Source organism: Rhineura floridana, chromosome 22 (genome assembly GCF_030035675.1).
Source record: "Rhineura floridana isolate rRhiFlo1 chromosome 22, rRhiFlo1.hap2, whole genome shotgun sequence".
Lineage (NCBI taxonomy): Eukaryota > Metazoa > Chordata > Lepidosauria > Squamata > Rhineuridae > Rhineura > Rhineura floridana.
In genome coordinates this window covers 10,770,133-10,792,005 of record NC_084501.1, presented here as the reverse complement: position 1 = coordinate 10,792,005, position 21,873 = coordinate 10,770,133, and the positions used below count along the sequence as shown (strand labels likewise).

The window sequence follows — 21,873 nt, the reverse complement described above, 5'->3', positions numbered from 1 at the left end:
TGCTAACATGAAACTAGTGGAGTGGGGTGGGGTGCAGTCGGGCACATAATCGTTTGCTTTTGCTGCAATCTGCTCATCTCTGAGATCCTACAACAGCCTGGGGGTGTGTGTTCATGGCTACAGCAGAAACAACAACCCTGCTGGGAAGCTGGGATTCATCCATCTGCAAGTGCAGGGATGCCTTTCTGAGGCCAGGCCTCTGCCCCAAGGAGCTGACAGTATGATGGGGAGGAGCAGGCTATATGAAGGAATGCATCTGTATCTACAATTTTTGGGTGGGGATTGGTATGGGGCTTCCGACAGTCGGACGTGGGGGAGGGAGCAAGATATATGAAGGCCGAAATTGTTAATGGGGAGAAAAAACTACCCAGAGTAGATGCACTGAAATTAATGAACCAAAATTAAATGTGGCTTTAGACTTCAATGGGCATTCTCAGAGTATGACGAGCATTGGATGCTACCGATTATTGGATTGTATCCAACTAAACTTCTGCTCAGAGTAGACCCAGTGCCGTTAATGGGCTCCCGTTAGCCACGGCCATCAATTTCAACGGGGCTACTTATGAACAGGGCTGATGCTACACGCAGCCCTCGCTATGGATCTTGTAAGGGGCGCCCGCCAGGGTCCCACAGCCCGCCTCGCAGGGAGAGGCGAGCCCCAGAGGGAGCGTCTTGAAAAGCTCTCGTGGAGCTTGGCCCTGGGGTCCCACCCTGCAGGGGTGGCGGTGAGGGGCGGAGCCGTGGCTTGGAGTCGCTGGTCCTGCGCCCTCCAGCGGCCAGCGGAGCTCAGTGCAGCCGGGCGGGGCCTTCCGCCTCGGCCCTGCCCCTTCGCCGCAGCGGCTGGGTTGCCAAGGCGACCGCGGCGACCTACACAGCGGGCGGAGGCCTGAGCGGAGTTGAGGGAGGGGGCTGCCCCCTGGTTGCCGGTGGGGTGCGTCACGTGGCCCCGGCATGGAGACCCACGTGCCCCCCCGACAAGTGGGCGCGGCTCCCCCCTCAGAGAGCATCAGCCCCCCCCAAACCCTGCCCCTCCCTCCAGGCTCTTCTTCTCCCCCCCCCGCCCCACACATCACCCACTCTGGCCCTCAGTTGCTCCCGCCTGCCCCAGCACGCATCTGCAGGGCAGCCCCTCTCGGGGGACCCCTCCCCAAATCCCACGCCGCCCACCCCACCCAGCGGAGCCACATGGGGAGCCCCTCCGTGACAATCCTCGCCCCCTCCCCCTTCGGGGCCTTACATGGCTCCGCCCTTCTTGGACAGCTGGCCACTCTCTAGCCAAAGAGGCTTGTCTAACAGCAAAGGCGGCAGCGGGAGGGGCTTGTACTGTCCAGAGAAGATGGGGTGAGGGCATGGGGGTGCCCTTGGGTCACGCGTCGCTGCCAGGGAGAGACCCTTCGGGTGGAGCTTCGCACCCAGCAGCCCCGCTGGGGGTCCCCGACATTCATCTCCCACCCACCTCTCAATCTCACGGACCCTGAACTCCCAGCCCCCGTCCTTCTTCCCTAAGGAAGAGCCCCGCAGCTTCTAGCCTCGTACCCCAGTTCTCAGTGTCTGATGGTGCTTTTCTTTGTCCCCGCAGAGCCCTTTCCGGAGGGGCATCATGGGGAAAAAGGGGGAGCGGGGGGCCAAGGAGAAGAATGCCGCCTTGGAGGAGGAGGCCAGGAATGCTGCCAAAAAGGCTGAACACGGGGAAGGTAGGAAACACCCCCACAATATCTCAATTTGCTTGGCGCTGAGGACTAGGACCATCCATTGCCCCCACACCCCCAAATGGCATTTTCAGTTTCTCACTCATCTTCCGAGCCCAGAGGAGGCAGCTTGCTGCAGGGAGTGCCACTGCTAAGGACAGATTTGAACTTGGCCCTCCTACATCCCAGCGCCACGCTGCTGTAGCCGCCGCTGCTGCCGCCATCCCCACGTACAATTTCAGTGCCTCTCCCTTGAGGCCGGGACCTGGGTGCCAGCTGCCCCTGAGACTTCTCTCTGTCCGCAGAGGAGTACCAGTGCACGGGGATACTGGAGCAGGATTTCGTGGAACTCTGCATGCGGGCCGGATTCCAAGAGATCCCCAAGGTCGTTATGAGGCCCCAACCCCGCCCGGTCACTGTCCCCGGTGAGTGACGTTGTTTTCCCTCACCAAGGCCTTTGGCTTTGCAACCTCTGGGGTATTTCCCCCTTCAGAACAAAGTAGGGACAAGGCTCAGATTCTGCACAACCACAACGGGACCCTAACATGGGGGTTAGGGTGGAGGGCACAGGGCACATCTGCTTGCTCTGTCTGCCATCCTTTTGGACTTCGCTTGTGCTCTGGGATGCAATCCTGGCAACAGCCTGCCCCTTGTGAGCCTGGTAGCAGTTTCCCAGCTGTGCCTCAGTGGCTTTTGAATGTGATTGATCCCATAAACTACGATCCACAAATCCCCACTGATTTGGGTAAATGGCCGTTGTAGAGCCCCAACTTTGCCCGCAGAAGGCCCCAGGTCCAATCCCAGAATTTCCCCAGGGGCACCAGGTTTATGAAGGCTGCTCTCAAGAGTCACCTTTCCACTTCAGCAGACAGGAGAGCAAAATGGCACCCGCTTGGGAGTAGCCAGACCAAAGAGTCAGCTGCCGGATGGGACGTGGGCAGGCAGGGCTTGCCTGGGGATTGGCAGCGGGGCATTGGGGGGCAGTTCTCTTTGTTCTGGGATGTAAGCACCAATCTGCAACCATCTAGCGGTGGAAAAGGCCAGAGCAGATCTCCACAAAGGTGCCCAGGCAGAGAGCAGACCAAGTCTGCACAAGGGGTGGACTCTCCACCCCCCAGGAGCTTCCAGGCTTTCCTCCTCGTTGCTGGAATGCCGGGGGGGGGGTTAGGCAGCTGATGAGCATCTGTCTTGTCTCCACAGAGGAGCCCGACCCAGTGGCTGAGAAGGAGGGTCTCAATGCCCTCACACTGATCCAGTACAAGTATGCCTACTTCCGCCCCACCATCCAGGTGGAGATGGAGCAGGAGGACCCCAAGACCACCAAGGAGATCTTCATTCGGAGTGAGTCCCCAACCCACACAGATCTTCCAAGGGGTGCACACACACCCTTGTGCCCCCACTTGCTGCTGCAAGATGAGCTGGGTGGGCGGGCGGGCGGAGGGCTTCAGGGTGGCCCCCAAATTCTCCTCCTCCTCTCTCTCAAGCAGGCTGGAAAATTGAAGAGAAGATGCTGTGTATCTTTGCCAAGTGCCTGCCAACTCTCACCCACCTCCAGGCAATTCGGTGAGGGAGCAAGGTTTTGGTGCTCTGCGGAAAGGCTGTCATGGAGAACCTGGACTCACCTCCCCGACAGCGAGATGTCCAGGGGTGGGAGCCTCACATTCCCCCAACATGCCTCGCAGGCGGAAGGGATGCCTTCTTGGGAGGCCCTTTCCACGCACTTCCCTGAAGGCTTCAGCTGCAATTTTAGCCCTCTTGGCAGCTGTCGAGATGCTGCTGCTGCTTCCTCCCTCCCTCGCATATAGCACCTGCCCCCTGGCGGTTCCATCCCTCGCCCCCCACACTCCTCCTGTCCCCAGGTAGCTCATGGGAGGACCAGGCCTGGTCCCTGCTGCCTCCGAGACAAAACAGTTAACCATGAGGAAGGGGTTCCCTGCTCGCTCCTGCTTGGGAATCTCCTGGATGCTCTGGGTCACTTGCTCAAGTCTGCTGGATTGCTGTACACAAATGTTTTGCTTCTGGGGCTGGCTGCCCCTTTGGACCATTGATCTGTCAGGATGGGGTGCGTGGCTGTGTGAGGAGGCACCTGTCATAGGGCAACGAGAGGTTTAGATGTCCTCAAGGCCCTTCCCATCCCTTTGGTTCAGTTTTCCTTGGAAAGTGGCCTTGTCTCTCTCTCTCTAACGGGGAGGCTCTTGTCCATAAGCAAGCCTCTCTCCCTCTCTGGGGCAGGGGTGGTGACGGTGTCCATTCTGCTCTCCTTTCAGGCTCTGGAAGGTTGGCCTGACGGATCACACCTTCCTCTCCCTCATCTCCATTGTGCCAAACTGCCCCACCCTCAAGTAAGTTGGGCCTTGGCGAGGGTCTTCTTCCGTCTGGCAGGTGACGAGGCAAGAGTCTCGCTCCCTCCCCGCATATGGAATCAAGGCTGGAGCAAGCCTGAGGGCCCAGAGGCAGGTAGAAGGTCAGGCAGGCCAAACAGGCAGGAGCCCGGGTTGCGTTCCAGGAGGAGCAACAGCTTCTGCTTCGCAGGCAACCCATTGCTCCGACTGAGGCGGGGGCTTTTATGGGCCCAGATGAGCCAGGATTGGGGCATGCATGCTTGTGGTGGTGTCTGTTGGCAATGGCCACAGCCGAGGTGGTGCCCTTGCACTCAGCCCAGCCTGGTGCCTTCCAGGTGTTCTTGGATGCCATTGTCGTCCATGACTGACGATGGGCTGTGCAGGCTGCTGGGAGTTGGAGTCCAAGAACACCTGGAGGACAACATTTTGGGGAAGGCTGACTTAGCCAATCATTTGCAGGAGAGGTGGCACAGGAGGTAAGGATCTAGGTCTCCAGCGCTCAAGCCCACCTCCTGACCTGCAGGGGAACCACAGTTACCTGATCCCATGAGCACCATCCTGCAGGGTTTTTTTAATATATATAAAGACCAACAACAAAACAACAGAAAGGGTCCAGTGCCGGTAGGTTGTGCGGGGAGAGAAAGCGGGAAGGGATTTCCATATCCCGCACAGACCTCTTCTCCCTGCGCTTGCAGAATGCTGGCCTTGGAAGGCAACCCTCTGCCCGAGCGCTCCTTCTACAAGCTGATTTCCGAAGACACCACGTGAGGCCAGGGGGAGCTGGGGGGCGGGGCGGGCTGGAACACAGGACCCGGGTTGGGTGGAAGGGGCATGTAGCTCAGTGGCAGAGCAGCTGCTCTGGATGTAGAATGGCGCAGCTCCAGTCCCCCATAACATCTTCAGATAGGGCCGATGAGAAAAGACTCCGTCTGAAACTGCACTGCCAGTCTGTGTAGACAATACTGAGCTAGATGGACCTCAGAAGGTCCGACTCGGTATGAAACAAGGCAGGAGCTGGATGAATTTTAAGTCCTGGACATTTATAGTAACCCAGTCCCTCTCCCGTGAAGCTGGGTGCCAGGAAGCCTTATTGAGAAGCGGCCTGGCCTCTTTTTCTTAGTCTGGGCCACCTCTGCCTGCGGAGCAACGAGATCGATGACGAGGGGGCCTTCCTGATCGGGCAAGCGCTTTCTTCCCTCAAGAGCTCAAACAAGAACCTCATCTCCATCAACCTCAGCTACAACCACATCACGGACGTGGGCGCAGGATACATTGCAAATGTGAGAAGCCTCAGGGAGGGGGGCAGCTCAGCACCCGGACAGAGGCTAAGGATCTGCATTCTGCTCTCCGATGGGACGGCCTCCTTTGTCCCAAGAAAGCCAGAAGTGGGAAATTTCTGGCAAGAGCACTGTAGGGACAGAAGAACTGGTAATGGAGAGTCAGGACTGAGGGGATGGGAGCTGTTGCTGTCCAGTTAAGTTTACTATAGATTTACTTCAGGACGTGCCCTGAGGGTTGTCAGGTTTCCGCAGACCACTGGCTGTTTGGTTGAACCAGCAGCACTTTTCCCTCGGGATGGTCAGAAGAACCTTATGGGGGCAGTTTTGGCATTAGTGTGTTATCTTCAGTCCTCCTGGGCAGAAAATGTATTGGGTAGAGTGTCCTTTTTTCCCAAGGAAGGTTCCTTTGGCATAAGGTAGGGGGAGCCAACATGCTGCCCTTCAGAAGTTGCTGGACTACAACTCCCATCAGCCCTAGCCTGGATGGCCAAGGAGGATGACGGGAGTTGTAGTCCACAATGTTGGCTACACATGGCTGATATTTCCTGTCCTGGCTTGGGATTCAGGAAAAGAGAAATAAATGTTGCTGAATCCCTGCTGAAGCAGATGTGCAAATGTGACGGAAGAGTGCAGCACTTGAGCAACCAGCAGCACTGCCTGGAACCACATTGGTTTACATAGATGCTTGCAGAACAAAACAGAGCTTGGTCGTTGATGTTTATAAGGCAAACAGGGTTGCTTCCTTGACTTGAGGCAAGAGGCAGGTAGATGCCAGGCAAGGGGTGGTGGTGGCCACGGTGCCTGGGATGCTCAATCCACAGACCTTTTCTCTCCAAGAACACAACTCTGCTCTCTTTTTGCCTCTTGGCCTCCAGCCACTTAACCTTGCCTGCCCTGCCTTCCCCATGTTCTTCTTTCTGTACAGGGTCTGCGTCTCAACCGTTCACTGCTTTCCTTGTCGTTGTCGCACAACAAGATTAACGACGGTGGGGCCCTGAAGCTTGCAGAGGTCAGTCTGGCTGAGGCCCATTCCCAGGCTGCGCACCGCTGCATGCAGGCCTCCATGGCTTGGGCAAGGAGAATGCCTTCTCCACTGAGCCTTGCCCCACTCATTTTGCAGGTCCTCGGCCCGTTTGCCCTCACGCACACAGAGGTGGTGGAGAGGCGGCATCTTCTGTTGGAGAAGGAGTGCCAGGAGAGATGTCGCTTGGTAAGGAGAAAAAGGCAAATGCTGTTGTGGGTCGGGGGGGGGCGGAGAAGGGACCGCTCCCTCTGGAGCCTGCAAATTTGCTGTACAAGCCAGCTGCTGATTGGCTGCTGTGGAGCAGTTCTTCAGAACTTCAAAAGCATTGCACTTTTTTGTGGGCTTCTTTTAAAAATTAAAAAATGGTACAAACCCTACTAGAAGCATGGGAGTAGAGGGACGGTCAATGGCAGAGCCATCACCTGATGCACTGGGATGCATGCCAGTCACTTTCGTTCCAAAGCCAGGTTCCCTCTGCCTCATGCGGAGTCTCCTGGGCAAAGAGCAAGTCGGCTGGCACTGGAGGTAAGGGCAGCATCACACTGTACTGTGCTCAGCTCCAGGGCAAGGCATAGACCAGCCCCTTGCTTAACTCGGAGCCTTGCAGAAACCTAGCCTTGATTGGACTGTGCAGCTGCCACCGAACTCGGGCGGCCTTGCCCAGGCCTCGGAGCTCTGCTCCTTTTTATCTGCTTTGGGCTGCGTTTCCAGACGCAGAAACTGAATAGCTACCACGTGCACAGGGCCGCTGCTTTCCAGAGGCTGCCACCCTTCTCTCCATCTCTCTCCTCTCCAGCCACAGAGACACTCGGATTTTAAAAGTGAACGCCCCTCCAGCCATGCCAGCAGCACAGCCATTGACAAGTTGCAGCCGGCCAAGGCTGCCAAATCCGCCAATAAGAAGAAGGTAAGACCTCTGCAGCGAGCCAGATGGCAGTCTGGAATGCAGAGAAACTGGGCCGGGAGGCTGACCCGCCATCTCCCATTTGTCTTCCAAGACACCTGCTGCACCTGCCTCACTGCTGGGTGCAGGGCCTTTTCTGTGGTGGCTTCTCATAGGTAATACCTGCCCCCACCCTCTCCCCTCCTGGAGCCTGCTCCTCTGTTATTATCTTCAAGCCAGATAGACTTTGATTCGTCTTGGCCATTGATTGATGTTTTTCACTTTTGCTGCCGCTGACTCCTCTTATGCCTACCTGATTTCATTTCCTGCTCAGCTGCTAAGTGGCTTGGAAGCAATTTAATGCTGGCAGCCACCTCGAGGCAGGACCCATATAAATTCATCCCCATCCTCCCAAATGCTGCACAGTTCCCTCCCCCGGTCCTTCCCTGTCACTGCCGGTGTCCCACCCTCTAAAAATGACTGCCTGCAAACCATTCCCTCCCCTCGCCCGCCCACCCGGACTTTGCAAACATAATTTGCAGACTAAAGCCTTTTCCTGCTTACCTGCTGTCTCTTCAGTTTCTCTTGCTGCTGTGTGTCGCGCCTTCTGGTTGTGGGATTCGTTCTGTGAGTGCAGGATGGAAGGAGCACCAAGACAGGGGTCCCAGTCTGGGATACAAGTCCTCCCCTCCCGGGACCTTCTAGCAAGGACAGATTCCAGGGGCTTAGCCAGATGAGCAACCCCTCAGTTCCCTGGGATTTGGGGGGCACTTATTTATTTATTACATTTATATCCCGCCCTTTCTCCTAGAAGCAGCCTGGGGCAGCAAACACTAGAAGCACTCTAAAACATCTTAAAAACAACACACTTTAAAACATATTAAAACAAAAGATCTTTAAGAACCTCTCAAAAAGCAATTCCGACGCAGACTTCCCAGCATACCACAGCAGCACTTTGATGCTTCCAGGAAAGGCTAAGGGAAGAGACCAGAGTGGGGGCTGGGATCCAAGGGGGCCTGCAGTAAACAAGAAGACAGGCTCTGGGGTGGGGAGGGTTCCCAAAGCCCATTCCCTTCTCTGGCTCCACTGGCCACCCCCTTATTCCCAACACATTTGGCACGAGGCCTGGATTTCAGGTGGGATTTGAACCCATGTCAGCCACCTTGCAGGTTTTCAGATTAGGGATGGGGGGGGGAATGAGGAATTTAACCATTCACCCACCACCGCAGCCCCAAACAAAGCAAACCCTTCTCCTCTTTCCAGGATCCTCTTAAGAAGGATGAGAAGGGCCTGGCGGGCGGAGGGACTGCTGCGCAGGCAACGCCAGCAGCTCAGACCAAGAAGGAAGACGCCAAGCAAGCCAAGAAAGGTGCCTGCAAATCTGCCTTTACTGCCTCTTCTGCCCCCCAGTCTGAGGGGGCCCTGCTGGCCACGGCCAACTTCTTGTCATCTCTCCCACAGCTGTTCCCGCTGCCGACCAGAAAGCTGTCCGTGGCAAAGGAACGAAACCTGGCACAAAAGACAAACGGGCTCAAGTCCTGGAAGTGGAGGTGAGGCTCCTTCTTGCATATCTCCGGCTCCCGCAGGCTTCCGAGAATGGCCCCTTTCTGGCCACCAAAATACCAAGCCAAAGATCCCCAATAATCCCCTTAAGGCTGGAGTGGGCGATGTGTGGCCCTCTGGATGTTGCTGGGCTCCAGCTCCCATCCTCCTGCATGACCTTTGGCTCTGCCGGCTCTTGTGAGGACCCCAGGAATGGGGAATCCCACAACTCCAGAGGGGCCTCCGATGTTCCTCTGGTCCAAGACATCTCTGAGCAGCCGTCATTTCCCTCCCCACCGACAGGAAGAAGGGGGAGAGGAGTAGAGATGTTTGGCCTGCCCCATGCTAAGACCACCAACACATTAAAGACATAAAACCCTTGCAAGGATCAACAACGCGGGCCATCTTGCTGACAGCCTCCTCTTGCTTGGCAAGGCCGTTCTGGGATCCCTTGAACCTGGGGGTGCCAACCTTTTTGGGCCCGTGGGCACATTCCCAAATCAGACACTGTTGTGGGCGCCCCATCGGTGCCACAATTCTCCTCTCCCTAGTTGTAACACAAACACCCATGAAAGTGGCCCTACATCATGCTTAAAAAAGCCTTCTGTTGGCTGAAAGTGTTTTCTTTCAAGCTTAATTTCAGCAGGTGCCCATGCGCGCATTCGTGGGTATATGTGCGCCCATTGGCAACCCCTAAAACAAAAGTGCAACACGTGCCCATCCCTGCCCCTTTGTCTCCTCTGAGAAATGCCCCGGGTGTGGAGGGCTTGCGGCCACCACCTCTTTCCCGAAAGAGCCTCCCCCGCGCCAGCTTCCCTGCTTTCCTTGGCAGGTGATGGAGCCCACCGAGATGCTGAACCCGCTCCTGGAGCCAGCGGAGCACAGAGATGGGAAAGTCTTCCTCCCAGGCAACCGTGTCCTCATTTACCTGAACCTCATCCGTACGTCTGGGAGCAGCCGGGGTTGGGGCAGTGCTGGGAGGACAGAAGCCCAGGGTGGCTGTCGCCTGGTGGCCTTGAGCTGGAGCCAAGCTTGCCAGGGACTCCTAGCAGCCAGTCACAGCCCCTGGTCTAAAAACAGGCCAAGTGTTCCTCAGAAGCCCAAGAGCTCAGCTGGCTGGGCTGGCAAGAGGAAGGCACCCACGACGGGCTTGTGGAGGGCAGGGGCGTGGAACTCTCCGGGTGGAGCAAATGCCATCACAGGACTGGGATGGAGACTCTGAGCTGAGCCGCCTTTGTCATCTCCTCCTCCTCCCGCCTGACTCAGGTAACCAAATCACGGAGAGGGGCTTGAAAGCCTTCCTGGCAGCCTTGGAGCATCAGAGTAGCAGGGCGGCTCCTGGGGGCAAGGGGCCAATGGGGCTCCTGCGGCTGTCGCTGGCGGTGAGTTTGGGGACGGGGGAGAAGAGCTGCATCTCGGGGACCTGCTTCTCCTTGCACCTGAAGCAGGCCAGCCCCTCCCTTTCGTGGGCTGGGGACAGGTTGGGGGCCTTAGAGACACCACAACACCACAACCCAGCAGCGAAGGAGAGAATCCAAGTCTTCTGTGACGGGGGTGCCAAGGAAGAAGAGGATCCTTCCAAGCAGCAGCCAGGGGAGGAGGGGAGGGGTCCGGGCCCCCAGACCCACAAGGAACAGATTCCCACTAGAGCATTGAGGGCCAGCTGTGAGTCTCACAGGTGGAGGGGTTGAAAGCACCCCTGGCAATTGCAGCCCCCCTCAGTCCCCAACCCGTCAGCAGGGAGCAGCATTGCCACCATTTCAGTGCCTGCCTTCCTCCCTCTTGAACCATTTCAGAAGAACAACTACCCGATGGAGAGCAAGACCTTTGCCCGGATCCAAGAGATGATGGTGTCGCGTGACCCCCTCCCGAAGGCAGGGGCAGCAGCCAGGACAGTAGAGGAGGAGGCGGGGGCAACGTAGAGCCTCAGCTGGAGATCGCACAAATAAGTGGCCCCCGTCCTGACGTCCAGGATCTTGCCGGCCTTGGACTTGTGCCTTGTTTTAATTGTCCACTCAACCGCAGGGGGAGGGAACCCCCTCCCCTGGTTGTCCAAGAAAAGTAAAACTAAACCTGAGATTCTGCTGCGAAGGCCTCCTCACTTAAGGGCGCAGGATCCAGTACTAATTTAGGGAGAGAGAGAAAAATTTAACTATATTTATCCTGCTAATGATGGAACGAGAAAGCCCCAAATTCACCCCTGCCTGATACTTGTGTAAAATACAGCCTATGGAGTGAAAAAAGGCACTGCTCCCCGCCCCCAGCACCTCCCTTTCGTGGGTTGGGGACAGGCCGGGGGGCTTAGAGACACCACAACACAGCCCCAGCAGCGAAGGAGAGAATCCAAGTCGTCTGTGACTGGGGTGCCACTGGGGTGGACTTGACAGCATCTTGGAGAGGCCACAATCTCTTGCTGACACTGCCCCCCAGTTATATTGCCTCTCCTCCCTCGCACAACACCCACCAGTGGTTGCTCACTAGGGACGCAAATGGCTCGCACACACAATTGATATAAAACCCCAAAGCCCCCTTTCCCTTTGGGTCTTTTTAACAGAGAGGCCTGTCACTTAAAGGAGTTTGCTGTGAAAATGCTCATGTTTGGCAGAGGCTGAACCATCTAGACTTGCAGCTGTGCTGGAGACCAGCCTGACAGTGCAAGGAAGCCAAGCAGGTGCTGCAAGGCATGGCCATAGTTTTAGAAGCAAGTAGACCCCCTCCTTCCAAAAAACCAGAGCCATGCTCCATAGCAGCACAGACAATCCCTCGGGTGGGAAAATACCTTGGGGCTGGCCACAGCTCTCCGCAGAATGCAAATGTCCCCAGGAGGGCCCTACTGCAGCCCAGTACCCTCTGACTCGTTGGGACTCCAACTCTCACCAGCCCTCCCCTCATATACCTGGACTGGCTCGGGCTGATGGGAATTGTAGCCCAAAACAGCTGGAGAGCGTAATCCCGTCAGCAGAAATACCAGCTGCTCACCTCATCTGGTGTCTCCCTGCCTGGATGATGAAGAAATCCATCGAGGGAACTTGCTTCCCTGCGGTGTTGATTATTTGCTCCCACAGGAGGCAGCAACAGCCACCAGCGTGGAAGACTTTTAAAAGATTAGACCTACGAATGGAGGATAAGGCTATCCATGGCTACTAGGCACAATGGCTCTGTGCTCCAGCTGCCTGACAAGTGGGGAAAGCAGCCCTTGCTCTCCGGTCCTGCTTGGGGGCTTCTCGGGGGGGGATCTGCTTGGCCACTGGGAGGAGGAGGAGGTGCTGGACGAGACGAGCTGCCTTTGGCTGGATGCAGCTGCAGCCGGGCTGTGCCGATGTCCTCCGTACGCTCATGCTAAAGAACACGCCTGCTGTGTGGCATGAAGGTTGTGGCCGGTCAGGAGCAGGATCCTGCCAAGTCCAAGGTCTGCATGTGCCCTTCCAGCTGCAAACTGGCTGTCCTCTCTCAGTCCATCTCTGAGTCACACAATCTCCAATTGGGGGGGGGGGAGAGAGAGCTGGGCAGAAAGGTCCTCTTTGCACAGAACACCGCCCACCTTGCCACCTCCAGGAGAGAGAGGGGCAGGGAACAGCTTCCTCCTGAGCAACAGACCTCCTGAATATCAGCTGAGGGGGGCTCCCTTCTGGCCACCTCCTCAAGTCCAGCCACATTGTGGGAAAGGCGGCTGACTCCAGGTGGTGGTGGTGGTCCCAAACCTGCAGCCAGGCCTGGGGCAAGCAAGCATCGCAACAACTTCACTTCACTAACAGACCCTAAACACCTCGGCCCTCCCCCTTACCAGCTGCTCAAGTTCAGCTGTTGATTTATGACAAAAGGAAAAAGCTAGACAGGCACAAGATCAAAGAATATTTTACTTTTTTTCTTTTCTTAAAAAAAAACCCTTTACCATTGAAAGGAAGAAAATAAAATTGGCTTTTAGCAGATTGAACAGCAAACTGGCATCTTTCTTTTTTAATACATATATATCTATCTATATATATCTATATATAATCTTATATGCATCATCCACCTGTTGCAGCATTGGGGGGGTCAACTCCTGGGGTTTAGACTCACCGCTTGAGCCAACGAGGCCCACCGGAAACGAGAACGAAGGAGGGATGGCCTGGCTGCCGGGGACCTGCCGCTTCAGCCCAAACAGCTTCAGCCCCCTCTCGCCAGCCGATGGGGCAGTTGGTGTTTTTGGAGAGGCCGCAGCAGACAGGCCTCCTGCACAGCCAAGGCAGGCAGGGGCTGCCTCCAGAGAGGCATATTGTCTTAGCACCAGCCAGTGGCTTCTCCCGCCAAACGACGACAACGGTCCTGTTTCCAAGGCAGACTCGGGACCCTCACACCCAGCAGCCTGCCTTGACGCAACTGCCGCAGCTCAGGGAGAGCACTCTCGGGGGCCATTTCACAAAACAAGTGATGGGGCGGGAGGTGTCTGCGCTTGCTGGGCGGAGGGGAGAGACCCTCGCCCGCCAGATTCCTTTTCACTGCGGCTTGATCACAGGCAGCCATCGTCACACACAACACACACACCCCAGCTGCAGTGGGGTCTTTGCAGCCCCAAACCTCTCAGCCCTGTCCTCACCCTGCCAATCAAGCCACAGCTACAGTGGGGGAGCTTTTTAATTTTCTAGTTATCAGTCGGCATGGAGGCAATTATTTTTTTCAAACAAACAAAGTCTCATATATTTACAGTAACTCAATGCATATACATACATATTTATATCAAAGTCTGGAAGCAGCTGGGGCCTCTCCAAGTGAGGGATTTTTCCTCACAGTGGAAAGGAAACGAAATAACCCAAAATAAAAAAAGTGCAATTATACAGAATATATTCCAGCTTTCATGTACATTGGAAAAAGCAAGTCTGTGGGGTGCATATGCATACACCCATATACACATGATTGATTCAGCCCAGCAGGAGGAGGGGGGTTAGCAAAAAGGGTCTAACCCCCAAAGTGGAAGAGGCATGCAGGCCAGGGGGGCTCCCGCTACGGAGCCTGGCGAGCTGTCCCGGAAAGCCCGATTGGGAAGAACTCCAGATATTATTTATAATACAGTTTAAATTAATCCACTGTGGGCTTCCGAGGGGGGGGGAGGGATAGGGAGGGATTCCAGTTTCTTCCTCCTTGGAGCTTGGCCATCCTTCACGCTGGTGGCTCCCCACTGCCACCTGCTCAGTTCAAACCTGGAGACCGCCAAGGTGGGCTGGGAAGAGGAGGGAGCAGCAATCTGCCAGAGAGCGAGCCTGCCTGCCTGCTGTCCATCCCTCGCAAAACTCCTCTCCCTAAAAGGTCACTTCCTGGGGGCCGTCTTCAGAAAGGGAGATCTGGCCTGGAGGGGGGTGGGGGTGGAGAGAGAGAGGGACATACACACCACACTTTACAACCGCAAAGCAGAGTGCAGCTGCCGGCACAGCAGGAATCTCTCACCAGCAGGCTCTAGCTGCTTTTTTGGGGGGGGGGAGGGGAAAGAGCCACAGACATCCTGCAGGTGGGGAGTGGGGTGTAAGCAGTGGAAGGGGAGGGGCAGGAACTCCAGAGGGAAATGACAGCGGGGAGGGGGAGGTTCTTACCAAATTCTGCTGCTGCTTCTGGGGAATGCAGGACGGGCGGAGGGTCATCCTGGCCAGCTTTGGGCACTCCATGGCTGTCCCGCGGCGACATTTGGCTCTGCTCCGGCAGCACACGTCCCACAGGGGTGGCAGCATCCAGGGGGGAACCTCCAGTCAGCGACTGTAGCAGCTCCTGATGGGCCTTTTCCACGTTCTATGAAAAGAGGAGCCCAAAGGGGAGTGGGGAGGGGAGACGCCAGAGGCGGCCGGTAGGAGCCAAGGAGGCATCAGACACTTCACAGTAACGGGTGGGGGCCCCTTTCCAGCCCAAGGATCTTATCCCCTTTGTGGAGAACCTTCTGGAAACACCTGCCAGCAGCGGGAGGGGCCAGGACAAAAGGGGACACAGCTGTGGATGCGACTCTTGTCCATGTACAGATGGCCACATTCCAGCCCGTGGAAAAAAGGCTTTACAAACACACACGCTCCTCCATCCAGGCGTGCAACAGGCACAATCAGCAGGCGCAAGTGCTCAAGGAGGGCGCTGAGCAGGGCCAGTGGGGAGCATGGCCTGGGGAGACTCCTCAGGGCTGGACAGAGAGGCCAGACGCTTCGGGGAACAACCAGGCACACAAAGGCAGAAAAACCCACGGCTAGATCTTCAAACTAGTAGGGGGAACAAAGCCTCTGCCTACCTCTGAGACGTGGCATGGGGGGGGGCTCTCAATGCAGGGGGGGGGGTTCAGAGACACCAGTGTGGAAGACTTCCCTCCATGCCCCACTCCCAAGCCTCCATTTCTACCACATACGTGATACTCTCTGGCTTGTATACAGCCCCACTTGCTCGTGGCTCCATGAGAGCAGAGAGAGGCAGTTTTGAACTGCAGGTGAGAATTCGGGAGTAGTGCAGCGGGGGCAGGGGGAGACTTGTTTGTTTCATTTCTCATCATCAACAGTTAAAACAACGGAAATGAAAGGGGGAAACTCATTTGGTTTTCTAAGCTTGTGTGAACGAGTTACTCGGAAGGCTTTGGGGCAGAGAAACCCTAATCTTGTGTTGCCACTGTCCTTTTCAGAAGTTAGGAGCTGGGTTGAAAGGACACTCATGGGTGAGTGGCAAAGGCGGATTCTACGGGTCGAAGGGTATTTTCTTTTTGCCCAGATTTTAGAGTGTTTCATCTGAAAGGGCGACAGAGACAAGTCAGTCTGTTTAGAGTCCTCGTGGGGCATTGTGCTCTTCCTTGTACAGGCTTGTACAGGGTTGGAAGAGTGGATTCTGAGTGATTGCAAACCGGTCTGTGGGGTTGGCCCTTCAGGATAAGAATCTTTGGGGCTCAGTGTTGGGAGATCCTTTGGCGGTTTGTTAAGGCTACAAAGCTCTACAAACGGCTGTGAGTGTGACATGCTAAAATTTCCTGCCAGCAGGTGGTGACAAGATGCCTTTCCTTGGTCTTGATTCGCCATCGAACCCGAGGAGGAGCTGTGGCTCAGGCAGAGGGGCTGCAAGATGGGCAAGACTGTCCCTTGTGCCCCCTCACACTCCTCCTCCTCCTCTGTAGTTTGATTCTCTCCTCCTCCCTCCCTGAACACCATATGATTCCTCCTCCCAACAGAGGACACAGGCAGACAGGAAACACTTTCAAAAGAGCAACTGGTTCCCCCCCCCACGCCTGCTTGGCCCACCAGGGCACCCCCACCCCCCAAACTCACCTTCAGCCTGGTCAGCTTCAGCGAGAGCTGCTCTATCGTCTGGAAGATGACATCTATGTCCTGAATCACTTGTCTGGAGGGGAAGCACTCGGGGGCCACTGGGCCTTCGAGGGAGCCAGGCCACCCTGCCGGGCTCTCTTTGGCATGGGGCCAGCTGTGGGGCAGCCTGGCAGGAGGCGGGCTCTTCGGCTGGCTGGAAAGGTCGGCTGGCTCTGTGGGGCTGGGGTTCCTGGCGCCTGATTGGCACTGTTTGGGGCCATCCGGTAGGCTCACATAGAAGTAGTTCCCTGCAAGGGGGGTGGCAGACAGGAGTATTTTTTTAAAGGACATTTGACATAGGTATATATGGGGGGGGGAGTGGAGGTGAGGAAAGAGGAGAGACACCCAAACCGGGGAAGGGCCAGAGCTCAATGGGAGAGCACCCAACAGGAACACACAGCAGGCCTGGGAAAGACTCCTTCTCTGAAACCCTAGAGAGCCACTGCCAGTCAGTGTGGACAATGCTGGGTTAGACAGACCAAAGCTCTGACTTCTTATGTTCCTGTTTAAGTAATCCCTTTGGTCAAACTCATGAGGACTAGAAGCTTAAGTTTTAGCGGAGGGACCACAACTCAGCCTGCAGAGCACCTGCTTTACATGCAGAAGGTCCCTGATTCAATCCCTGACAGCATCTCCAGGTTGGGCTGGGAAAAGACCCCTGCCTGAAATCCTGGACAGCTGCTGACAGTCTGTGCAGACAACACAGAGCTAGATAGACCCCAAGACTCTGACCTGGTATAAGGTAGTTGAGTCCTTAAAAACATACCAATCTAAGCATTTTTAACATATGCATTAAAAAATCATTTTGCCAACCAAGACAGCGTTATAGCCAAAGGTACACAAAATGAAGGCTGAAAATACAGCTTTCTTTATATTGGTATGATTTTGCCACCCTGGGCTCCTACTGGGAGGAAGGGCGGGACATAAATCTAATAAATCTAATAATAAATAAATAAATAAAATAAAATCAGGACTACTTGTGTTTTGCTTTTTGCTTTAAGTGTTCTTTTATCATTCTGTGACTTGAATAAGCCTTTGTAAGTATCTGCAAGATCAGAGGCATTCCTCCCAGTCCCTACCAAAGAGATGGAGGATAAGAAGGCTATCAATGGCCACTAGCCACACTGGCTATGCTCTGCCTCCACTGTTGGAGGAAGAATGCTTCTGAATCCCAGTTGCTAGGAATCACAAGCGGGGAGAGTGCTGCTGTAGCGCTCAAATCCTGCTTGTGGGCTTCCCATAATGGGGATCTGGTTTATCACTGCAAGAACAGGATATGCTGGGGGCCAAATGGTGCCCCCCCCTTTGGCCTGATCCAGCAGTCTCTTCTTATGTTCTATATCTTTGCATGATGTTTGGTGGTTTTGTAAGTTTCCCTCCCCACTGTGTGTGTGTGGATTTTTCTCCCCACTGCAATGCTGGGCTGGGCAGAGGGGTCCCTCTCTGCCTAACCGAGTGAGGTAACATTGCCCATTGTCATCACTTTGGCTTGAGGGGTGGGCGGTTGGATCCACCCCAGGGGACAGCCATTCACCCACCTGATGTCAACTGCCTTTTTTCCTTCTGTCTGAAGGACAGAAGAAAACAAAGCTGGGGCACCATTAGCACGGGGGGGGGAGGGGAGATGGAGGGAGGAGCAAGGATTGCTGCTGCCCTTCCTAAACAGAGGCCACTGGGAAGTGGGGGGGGCATTCCCAGCCCCCTGCTCTACATTTCCCACAGCAGCATTTGCTTCACCTGACTTTTGAGGGTTACAGGATGGGAGAAGGGGGCTGCACTTGCAGATGTGGGGCTGGGGGAAGACAGAGGATGTGGGTGACTAGAAGGCTCAGGTGGAGGTAGCGTCGGGGGGACGATCTGTGGGATTTGCTTTTAGAAGGGTGCAGAAGAAACAGCAGGGCTCAGAATGCGCCTCCAAAGGGGGAACCAAAGAGGGGAAATGGGCCTGAATTTGGCAAGCTGACACCCCCACCCCGGATGGCCAGCCTCACACACTTGTCTGTGGAAACTTAAAAAGCAAAAAGTTCAGAGCAAAACTTCTACGGGGACAGCAAACGTGCATTTCTTGCCCTTGCTGCAATTGGAATGCAGACCAACAGGTTGAGGACATGCCCTTCTGGCAAGCTACCACCTGTCCCCCAGACTCCCTCACCCCCCATTCCTTTGTTCTCAGAAAAAAGGCCCTGGGAGAGGAGGGGTCCTGGCTTACGGCCCAGGGGCTGCCAGGACCCTCCAGCTTCCCAAGCCCCTTCCATAACTGCACGGGAAAAGAAGAGGTTGCTGATGTTTTTCTTTACCATCTGCCTCTGCTGCGCCTCCTGGTTCAGTTCCTGCCTGGCTACCGTCTGGCAAGGGAAGAGCACCGTTAGCCCCCTCCACCTTGGCTGTGCAAGAGACACCAGGGGAAAAAGGGGAGGGAGGGAGGGAGAGAGAGCACACATGTGATGCAGGAGGGAGGGAGGGAGAGAGAGAGAGAACCGTGATCAAAACCCTGAATCACAGGAACCTCTGAAGTAGCCAGCACCCGCAGAGAACACCCAGGATGTGCAAGGATAGGAGGGTGGGAAGGGAACAGGTGATATACAGACACAAGCGCATGCAAATGCAAATTAAAATGACAAAGCTCTGAGCAAGAGCGCCTGAAACTCGGAAGGACAGGAAAAAGGAGGCCACAACCTGCAGGTCCAAGTCCCATGCCCTCCTCCCCCCTCCATCCTCCCTCGTGATGACTTGCACACTGTAGGTTATGGAGCAAAGAGGTGGGTTAGTCAACAGGTGCAGCATGCCACAATCAAAAGGGTTAGTCTTTAAGATGCCACAGGGCTCTTCTCTGCAGACTGTAAGCCGTGGACAAGGACTTTCCCCCTAGTTTTTACTTGTACAGCCCCCAAAAGCCCCGGATGGCAGAGATGTCCTCCAGGAACCCATCAGTAGCTCATATAACCCCAACAAGACACTCAGGCAGGGACGTGCTGGCCTCTGGCAGTTTGATGCCACCCTCCCTCTGTCTGTGGCCCTGTTCTTCTGGGATGGATGCCCATGGTAGATCCACTTCGTCTCCACCCTGGCAGAGGAATCTCAGGGAAACCACCTCCATCACTCCCCTCCCGCCTCTTTGCCAGACAAGGCGAGAGCAAACACACAGACGCCCAAGCCCAGCCAGCTGCCACCAATGTACCTTTCCGCACCACTTTGTAGCTGCTGCTGCCGCCGTCACCCTCTCCATGAGCCTCCTGAGCACTTCCCTGCCCAATGGGGACCTCTGCCGTCCTCTCGCCCCCACAAGGCTCCCTCCCCTCCGCTGCTGCCTGGGGGCCCTGGACGCCTTCAGCCTCAGGCCCAGGCCGGCCACCCTCCGGATCCATCAGCGTGGAGCCGGACTGCTCCAAGGGGTTGCCACCCTCCAGGGACTCTGGTGGCTCCTCGTGGCTGCCTGAGTCCTGACTGGCTAGCGCTGAGTCCCAGTGCTGGTTGGTACCGACAAGAGATGGCGTGGGGGTCAGGTCCTCTTCGGGGTCAGGGTCTCGGGGTGGCAGGAAGCTTCGCAGGAAGAGAAGTCGCAGAGTTTCCACTGCAACGGATGAAGAAAGAGAACAAACCTTAAAGAGCCTCAAGTGGACTCTCCCTTCTGGGGGTTTCCAGCAGCTGGTATTATTCAGAAGCACACTGCCTCCGAAGGTGGAGGGAGAACATTAGCAACTGTGGCTAGTAGTCTTGGTACCCTTGTTCTCCTCCATGCATTTGTCTGGTCCCCTTTTAGAGCCACCCAAGTCAGTGGCCTTCATTGGATCTTGCAGCAGTGGATTCCCTGAGAACCTTACAAGAGCCCTGCAGAGAAGCAAGCGTGCCCTCACCGTCCTCCAGGGCCGACTCAGCCAGACTCTCAGAAAATACAGGCTCCTGAAGGGGGTGCAGGTGGCCGCCCAGCTCTGGGATCTCCTCTGGAGGAAGGGCCTCCATCTCTGCAGGGGGGAACGGTGACGCAGCAGGAGGTGGTCCTTCCTCCTCCTCCTCCTCCTCCTCCTCCTCCTCCTCCTCCCTGCCTCCAACCTGTGGCTCCTCCACCAGCACTGGGTGCCTCTCTTCGACCAGGGTGTCTGTCGGGGTATCGTCTGCTGGGGAGGGGGGAGGAGGGAGGAGGAGGGAGAAAGAGTCTTAAAAGAGTCCAAGACACCCCACCCCACCGCAGCCATGTCCAAAATGAGAAGAAACTGCAGGGGGTATTGAAGAAGCCAATGGGGGTGGAGGTTGGCAGCTTGCAGAGAAGATCTTCCATCTCCCACACAGATCTTCTCCGGGGGGGGGGGGGCAGGGGATGGACAGGGTCTTCCCAGAATGCCTTGCACCCTTGCCGGCCTTTGGCTGCTGCTCCTACCATCACAGCCTTCTGGGTTGACCACCAGCCACTCACCTGAAGTCCCCTCCTCTTCTTCTGCATCCTGGCTGGAGGCAGAGATCCTCTGGGCCAAGTTTGGGGAGATGTCAGCATCCCGGAGCACCAGACTAACAAGGAAGGACAAAGGTACCCATAAATGGAGTTTTTGTCTGTATGTGTGGAGGGATGTTGAAATAACACAGCCCCAAGGCCGGAGGGGATGTCTTTGCTTGTGTGACTTGAGTTTGGGGGGGGGGTGCTCTGGACCCCGAAAGAAGCAGCCCTTGGGGAGGGTGTGTGTGAAGACGTCTCCACAGGATGAGAAACAGGGCATCTGGCTCCCCCACCCCTTTTCCCTTGGGACTCTGCTGGCTTCATTCCGAGAGACAAAACAGGTCTCTGGCTTAAGCGGCGCTGACGGCCTTGCAGGAGTGTCCAAGGGGAACCAATGTAACTGGACCAGGCCAAGGGGGCCCAGCTTGTTCCACACCTGCTCAGATCAGTCCCCAGTGGCACCTCCAGGGAGGGCTGGAAAAGAGTCTTCTCGGAAGCCCTACACAGCTGTTGCTGCCGGTCAGTGTGGGCAATACTGAGTCAGATGGGCTAATGCTCTCACTCAGTATTAGGCAGCTTCCTGCGCTTCGTATGTCTGCTAATCGTGTACAGTGGCTTTCTTGGTCCCATTTTAGTCATCTCAGATTCCCTTCAAAACCCACCAAAGGCCTCTTCCCTTGAGGCGCTGGCAACATGCAGGGGGTCTTCCTCACCTGGAAGGAGCCGTGTGGGGCAGAGGCAGCTCCTGGGAATGCCGCTTGGGGGGCAGGGGGGCATTTCGGGTGGCTCGCTTCACCGCCTCTTCCAGAAGTTCCATCCACCTGCCAGGCCAAGAAAAAAAGGAGTTGGGGAGGGAAGAGAGAGAGGGGGAGAGAGAGAGAGGAAGAGAGAGAGAGAGAATACTCTCTAACCCCCCCCCCTGAAAACAGCATTGGTTTTGATCTGTCATTTTTAAAGGTGCAGGGCAAAGAGCAACGCAGCGTTTATTCCAGCAGCATCTTTGTCCGCAGGGTTCCAAGGCTATTCTAACAAACTGAAGAATCATATCTGCCCTTTCTGCAGGTGAGCGACACGGATGGCTTCCAGGTGGGGAGCCAATTGTGGAACCAGTGCTGCTCATTTATAAATAAATAAATATTTTTCTACACCGCAATTTCATTAAAAACATCAAAGTGATTTACAAAAAGTAAAAACAAGAACTGTAGGATCAACTATTGCAAAATGCAAGTTTTTACAGCGTCTATTTATGATTGTTTTATTAGTTGCTTTTCTCACAAAGGTGAACTCAAAGTGACTTACAGAAACACTTGACACCGTTGGTATCAGAATGCCATCCTGTACTTTTTTTTTTAATGGAAAATGGAAGAGAGAGGAGCAATTGAGGGAAGGCTGC

General features: G+C 55.6%; 2 protein-coding genes across 8 annotated transcripts in view; one reads left to right on the top strand and one right to left on the bottom strand.

Annotated features, from left to right (window-relative positions):
- Window positions 1–1,600: 1,600 nt before the first annotated feature.
- Window positions 1,601–12,691, top strand: LRRC71 (leucine rich repeat containing 71). 4 transcript variants are annotated; one of them, XM_061605622.1, is made up of 15 exons: window positions 1,601–1,694; window positions 1,994–2,113; window positions 2,889–3,029; window positions 3,176–3,251; window positions 3,956–4,030; window positions 4,726–4,794; window positions 5,151–5,310; window positions 6,236–6,319; window positions 6,431–6,520; window positions 7,131–7,241; window positions 8,481–8,586; window positions 8,679–8,767; window positions 9,592–9,700; window positions 10,026–10,141; window positions 10,556–12,691. In XM_061605622.1, the coding sequence occupies exons 1-15, from the start codon at window positions 1,601–1,603 to the stop codon at window positions 10,679–10,681; spliced, it is 1,566 nt and encodes a 521-aa protein (XP_061461606.1). In that variant the 3' UTR covers window positions 10,682–12,691. The 4 variants fall into 4 exon arrangements, with proteins under 4 accessions (XP_061461606.1, XP_061461607.1, XP_061461608.1 ...); XM_061605623.1 differs by lacking the exon at window positions 1,601–1,694 and having other exon boundaries at window positions 1,914–2,113; window positions 3,173–3,251; XM_061605624.1 differs by lacking the exons at window positions 1,601–1,694; window positions 4,726–4,794 and having other exon boundaries at window positions 1,914–2,113; window positions 3,173–3,251.
- ARHGEF11 (Rho guanine nucleotide exchange factor 11) overlaps window positions 12,654–21,873 on the bottom strand; it is a 64,264-nt gene continuing 55,044 nt past the window's right edge. For 2 of the 4 annotated variants that reach the window (XM_061605618.1, XM_061605620.1), the window contains 8 exons: window positions 21,194–21,301; window positions 20,463–20,554; window positions 19,906–20,166; window positions 19,230–19,622; window positions 18,349–18,435; window positions 16,013–16,299; window positions 14,324–14,516; window positions 12,654–14,082 (listed from right to left, as the gene is read on the bottom strand). In XM_061605618.1, the coding sequence (XP_061461602.1) occupies window positions 14,036–14,082; window positions 14,324–14,516; window positions 16,013–16,299; window positions 18,349–18,435; window positions 19,230–19,622; window positions 19,906–20,166; window positions 20,463–20,554; window positions 21,194–21,301 (1,468 nt within the window). In that variant the 3' untranslated portion in view covers window positions 12,654–14,035. The remainder of the gene's footprint in view (window positions 14,083–14,323; window positions 14,517–16,012; window positions 16,300–18,348; window positions 18,436–19,229; window positions 19,623–19,905; window positions 20,167–20,462; window positions 20,555–21,193; window positions 21,302–21,873) is intronic. The other 2 variants (XM_061605619.1, XM_061605621.1) reach the window with 2 other exon arrangements.

Bases quoted from the DNA above. Each gene is read 5' to 3' on its own strand.
- LRRC71 (XM_061605622.1), top strand. From the start codon at position 1,601: ATGGGGAAAAAGGGGGAGCGGGGGGCCAAGGAGAAGAATGCCGCCTTG. The intron at 7,242-8,480 runs GTAAGACCTCTG...TCCTCTTTCCAG, and splicing joins AATCCGCCAATAAGAAGAAG to GATCCTCTTAAGAAGGATGA. The intron at 8,768-9,591 runs GTGAGGCTCCTT...TTTCCTTGGCAG, and splicing joins CTCAAGTCCTGGAAGTGGAG to GTGATGGAGCCCACCGAGAT.